The sequence below is a fragment of the Rosa rugosa genome, chromosome 1, assembly GCF_958449725.1.
Source record: "Rosa rugosa chromosome 1, drRosRugo1.1, whole genome shotgun sequence".
NCBI lineage: Eukaryota > Viridiplantae > Streptophyta > Magnoliopsida > Rosales > Rosaceae > Rosa > Rosa rugosa.
This window is the reverse complement of record NC_084820.1, coordinates 12,256,865-12,262,446: the sequence shown is the minus strand read 5'-3', so window position 1 is coordinate 12,262,446 and position 5,582 is coordinate 12,256,865. Positions and strand designations below refer to the sequence as shown.

Sequence of the window (5,582 nt, the reverse complement as noted above, 5' to 3'; positions counted from 1 at the left end):
AATTAATTAATTGGGTTAAGGGCAAAACTGTCAATGGGTGTTAGATTGGGTAAATAGGGTTAAAAAACTCTTAGTGGAGTAAGTGAGCAATTCTTAAACTGAAATTGGGTAAAGTGGTCACGGCCCCTAAATTCTTCATTACTATCCAGTATATATTCTTCTGATTCTGTTGAACAATTACAAAAATTTTGTGTATGATACATTATTTTTGTGTAATTCAAAGATTTCGAATTTGGTTGATTTTCACAGATATTTTTTGTAAGTAAAGACTTGTTAATCCTAAAACTGCCCATATTTTCCTAACAATAAAATAACACAGTTTAAATGTCATTTTTCATTAGCCTGCAATCCATAGGACCATTTCTACTTTTCTAGACACGCTTACATATGTTGTATATATTCAACTGAGAATGAAGAGAGCACACTAGTTTGAAAGAATATGGATTAAAAGCAGAGAAAAGAACACTTGTGAAGATATCAATACGTACTCTAATCACATTATTGATTGATAAATTGAAATTGCCATATTATTAAAAGTTCCAGGGGATGGAGCATCAATACAAAGCTTTGTGCCCGTTCATGGAATTTATGGGTTTACTGTAGATTAGCCGGGTCAAGGAAACATGAAATCTCATCAGAAATGTGCTTCATCAATCAAGTAAAAAACTATTGAATAGCATATTATCGATAAAAAAATATAACAGGCGCAAAAGTTTCGACCACATGGGATTTGACAGATATTCAACTCCTACTTCTATCCACTCGTCAGGCCAAAAATCCCATCACCACCTTCAGCTGCTAGTTTTATCCTCTGGTGGTGCTCTGCAACTTTGTAATCTACAATCTCCTCAAACAATTGGGAGTCCAATACACAATCTGGGCGCCCGTACACAGCTGCTTGAACACCAGCCATGAGTTTAGCAATCTCGCGGCCAGAGAACCCTTCTGTCTTCCGGGCAGCCTCTCGGATCACATCATCGGACAGATCCTTCATTGTTATCTTTTGTGGCTGCTTCTTGTACAGAGAGCCCCACTTAGAGGTGTTCTCTTCACCAGAAAGATACTTGTTCAAATAGAGTTTCAATAACTTAAATCGCTCCTCCTCTCCAGGAAGTGGGAACTCAATCACTTCATCTATGCGGTCAGTGATAGCACTGTCAAGATCACTTGGCCTGTTTGTAGCAAGGACAAGAACTATGTCTCTCGATTGATCTCCAGTTCGGAACAGCAATGCATTTAGAGCACTCCGCTGAGATTCGCTCATATGTGTGCTGTTACGCCTGCATGTGGATCAAACATTCATCAGAGGACTAAACCTTCCCACATATGATGAATGATACTAATAGAATATAAGAGCATTGCTTTAAGTACCTCTGAAACAAAAATATTTTGATTTGAACAGATGAAATAACCGACAATGTGAAAATTGGGTCTAACAGTAAGATGCAAAATACAGCTTTAAAGAAACAAATTTAACATACTCGCATAGGAATGCATCTGCCTCATCAATGAAGAGTAGTAGACCTTTGTTTGATTTTTTTGCCCAATCAAATATCTGATGGATTTTAGTAACAGCCTGTGCACCCAAGGGTGCAACATCTCCTCCGGTCATCATAGCATAATCCAAACCCTGTATTCCAAGGTTCAGAATGTTTCTTTCAGAATATAGACATCATATAGAGTTATAAGCGTATTATCATTTAAAAATCTTCCACTATTTTGACCTCCTAATTGTTAAAGAAGTTTCATTTATTTTACCTATCAATGGAATAGAATACAGAAGAAGTCCAGTAAGGCACATATAAATGAGCAGTTGGGCACCAACAATAAAGGAAATTGCTTAAGACCATGAATTAGTGTAATACCGATTTTCGAGCTATTTCCCTTGCAACCATGGTTTTGCCAGTACCAGGGGGGCCATAAAACATCATGTTGCGAAAGGGTGCCTGATGAGCCTTAGTGTTTGCTGTAGCTCGAGCGAGTTGTTCTATTCTCCTCTGCAACGAAGGATGGAGAACAATATTTCCAAGACCATTCTTCAGGGGACCAGAAGCTGCAGCTGCTGTACTATAATTTAAAACTTTATTCTTTGCTTGAGAAATTATCTCTGAACCTGGAAATCTTGCAATGGATGATTCTCGAATCAAAGATGGCTGCCCAAGTATCCGGTTGACATAACCCCATATAACCCTAGAACCTTCTCTGTAAAGAAAGAAGGGAAATCAATTAGCTGATGGCATATGCAAGAAACGATACGCCAGCATTTATCACGGATAAACAGCAGAAATTCTGTAATTCAAATTAAAAAATTATAAGGCATCACTGAGTAACTTTTTACATAATTAAGAGAAACAAAATTTTATCATCTTTTTCTATGCATCAGTTTGATTGAACCAAAAAAATGGTAGCAACGCAATGATTGCTATAAAGTCAGCAACGAAGTAGCATTAATGAGAGGTATCAACCAGTTAGGTTTAGTCTTCTATCGGCATACAAGAGTCTGAGATTGATTCTAGCCTTCACCAAGGCCTCCAGTTGTGTAAATCCATCTCCAAAAGGTTAAAAAGAGAAGGAAAAGAAAAGTTGCATTATCCTTCTTTTTTTCCCCTTTTCGGTTTAAGGAAGGGATGTTAAGGGATTTGTTCAACATAAAACAAATTTGTTTCCAAATTAGATTATTTCCAAAATCTACATGTGTGTGTATTTGCAATTTAATAGACTCATATGCACAAAGAATTGAAATGTTAATAAATGATAAGATCAGCATACAAACCTAGTTGTATAAACACCTGCAGCCAATGCTGTGGCACCTCCAACGGTCATAACCAATTTATTCCTATCAGTCAGTAAAGTTCTAAAACCCCCTGCAGACAGCAGATGAGAAACAATTTACATACAGGTTGAAGTGAAAAAGACATAACTTAAAAAAGTTTCTGTTGCAATAATATTAAGCTAAGAATAGTGTTATGGCACCCACCAAAAAAAAAAAAAAAGCAACAACAACAATAATTAACACAACTCATGTCCTATAATGTTCCAAAAATATCCCTGAAACAGTAAAGCTGACCCTACTATAACATTTCTTCAATTTTATTTTTTATTTTTTACTACGCTTCTTCAAGTTTTACCCATCCAAGTTGCTTATTATTGTGAGAATGCATGAGTTCAAAATTTTCTTATACACAACTTGCATACCTTCAATGTGACTGAAAGCTGTATTTATTGCAGCAAGCCATTTTTCCTTTTCACCATTCATCCGTTCGATAAGCATTCTCCTGTTTTGGTCCTCAGTCAATTTTGCTTCATGGGCCCGACCTTCTGCCTCTGCTATGGCCTTCACTCTTATGGTTTCTCTTTCCAGTTCAGCTCTCTCTTTTTCGGTCTGACGCTGCTGAGCTTGGATCTGTTCCTCAGTAGCCTGTCTTGCTCGCTCTTTCCTCATAGAGGACTCCTCTTGCATCCTAACCAACTCAATATTATGCTGCCTCTGGGTTTCATGATCTGTCTGCAAACAAGAAAACAATGCAATGTCACAGATATCACCAAGGTTTCACTAAGCGTAGTCAGAATGCATTGGACATTTTATTAGACTTGTGTCAGAGAAAGAAAAGGAAATGGGAGTTTATATCATAATATTAAAGTTGAAACCAAGCCTACTAATTCACTTTGTCTAAACTTAGAGTAGCTACTAACTTGACCAAAGTTTCAGTGAGAGTCTACTGGTCCACTTTCAAAAAGGACAGAAAGATAAGCAAGCCTTGCCAATATGTTTCCACCCACCACTGCAGACTCTCAGTGACTCCCCTCAGTGGTAGGAACATATTACAAACTTTCAAGTCCTAAAAAATATAAGTACAAAGAAAAAGAACGAGTTATTCATTTCATTTCTTGCACCTGCATTCTTTTCCTGGCCAGTTCATCTTCGTATCGCATAACTTGTGCCTTTCGCTGCGCGTCTTGCTGTACAAGATTTCTTTGTTCTTCAGCCAATTTCCTCTGCCTTTCCTGCAAAAAGAAAACAGTGTAAGCCAAAAATGCACAAACAGAAAAAGTACAGACCTAGATCCTCTTACAAGATTAATTTGCATGCTGACATTCATAGTTTCTTAAGCTAAATGGCTAGAACATAATGAGTCACAAGACAAGACCTAGTCCATGACACACTAAAGCCAAGGACCAGAGGGCAAATCAAGTGATACTAGAGAGAAAGTAGAGAAACTCCCATGTATAGCGAGGGCCATGAAACTCTATACAAGGAAATATGGCAGGAAACAAACACCTTGTTACCATTCATTGCCAGTCCCCACTCCTTTGACCACTACCCAAAATTCAACAATTTGCACCCTTGCCAACTTTGAGAAAGACAATTAACCTCCCCCCCCAAAAAAAAAAAAACGCTTAAACATCGAGATGAGCTGTTCGATTCATTTCACTTGATAACCACACGAAAATGTTTGTGTTTCAAGTTTGAACTAATAATAACGCAAAAGGACTAAAAATCAGAGATGAAAAATAAAAATAAAACAACTTACAATGTCAGCATGAGATTGCTGAGCTTGAAAATGAGCCTTCTCAGCAGATAACTCAGTCTGGCGAGTTTGTTCCTGCTTCCTCATCATGTCGAAAATCTGCGGAACAACAATACAAGGTCCACCCATTTAAACATTCATCTCAGGCCCATAACACAATTTGTATATAAAAAAAACATAGCATTCATGCAATTTTTGTCCTAATGATAAAATCTTCATCTTATTTCCAACCGAAAAAAAAAAAAAAAAGGCAAGTAAATTCAATTCAATTCAAGCAACAGAAAATAAGACCTGCTTGGAGTTCTTAGAGCTATTGATTTCTCTGAGAGCTTTGGCAGCTCTTTCTAAAGCCTCTGGGTCCATCCCGGACCCTCTTGGCTCTTCGGCTTCATATTCCGGCTTCCCACTCGAACTTGGGTCCTTCGCGGCCGATGAAGAAGAAGAAGAAGAAGACGAGAACGGAGAAAAGCGAAAGCCGCCGCCGTCGGCGTAGGCGCGTGTGGTGAGCGTCGGCATAGCGGCCGCCGCCGCAATAGCCATCGCTAAGCACGAAGACAGTTTCGAGGCCGCCATTGATTAAAGGTTCGAGCTTTGAATCGGGCTTTCAAGCTTGAGAATCCATGGGTGTCTGGGCGAGCATTGGGACCTTAAACCCTGATATGATGGGTTTTTAGGGTTTAAGCGGAAACCCGAAACATTGAGAGGGGGATCGATTTTGAGGGTTTTGCGTGGAGGGTACACCAAATTAAACCAAAGTCGGGTTTAATGTTCGGATCCATTACCTGACCCGGCCCGTGGTACTTGGTAGAAAAGTGGTAGAAGCGAATTTGGATTGGCCCATCATATTATGGACCACTTAGTAGGGATGTGGGCTGTTTGGCTTGGGAGGTTTTAGGTCCAACCCGGAACTGCACCGACTATGTCGATCGGCTTATGCCATTCCGGATGTTTGAACCAACCTAACCCGTTCCAAATTGGTTTGATCGTTATTTCGTACATGGCCGTAGTTGGATGGAAATTAATAAGTTTCGAAATCTTTCTACGTTATTGAAT

At 38.9% G+C, this 5,582-nt stretch overlaps 1 protein-coding gene across 1 annotated transcript; it reads right to left on the bottom strand.

The window, feature by feature from the left end:
- Nucleotides 1-473: 473 nt before the first annotated feature.
- Nucleotides 474-5,251, bottom strand: LOC133718000 (uncharacterized). Its single transcript, XM_062144771.1, has 8 exons — nucleotides 4,821-5,251; nucleotides 4,533-4,628; nucleotides 3,895-4,005; nucleotides 3,196-3,505; nucleotides 2,774-2,864; nucleotides 1,866-2,202; nucleotides 1,482-1,630; nucleotides 474-1,280 (listed from the first exon to the last, which is right to left on the bottom strand). The coding sequence occupies exons 1-8, from the start codon at nucleotides 5,100-5,102 to the stop codon at nucleotides 755-757; spliced, it is 1,902 nt and encodes a 633-aa protein (XP_062000755.1). The 5' UTR covers nucleotides 5,103-5,251; the 3' UTR covers nucleotides 474-754.
- Nucleotides 5,252-5,582: the final 331 nt, after the last annotated feature.

Excerpts from the sequence above, each read along its gene's own strand:
- LOC133718000 (XM_062144771.1), bottom strand. The coding sequence starts at position 5,102 with ATGGCGGCCTCGAAACTGTCTTCGTGCTTAGCGATGGCTATTGCGGCG. Across the intron at positions 4,629-4,820 it reads GCTCTAAGAACTCCAAGCAG|ATTTTCGACATGATGAGGAA; the intron begins GTCTTATTTTCT and ends GTTGTTCCGCAG. Across the intron at positions 1,631-1,865 it reads GGGAAATAGCTCGAAAATCG|GGTTTGGATTATGCTATGAT; the intron begins GTATTACACTAA and ends CTTGGAATACAG.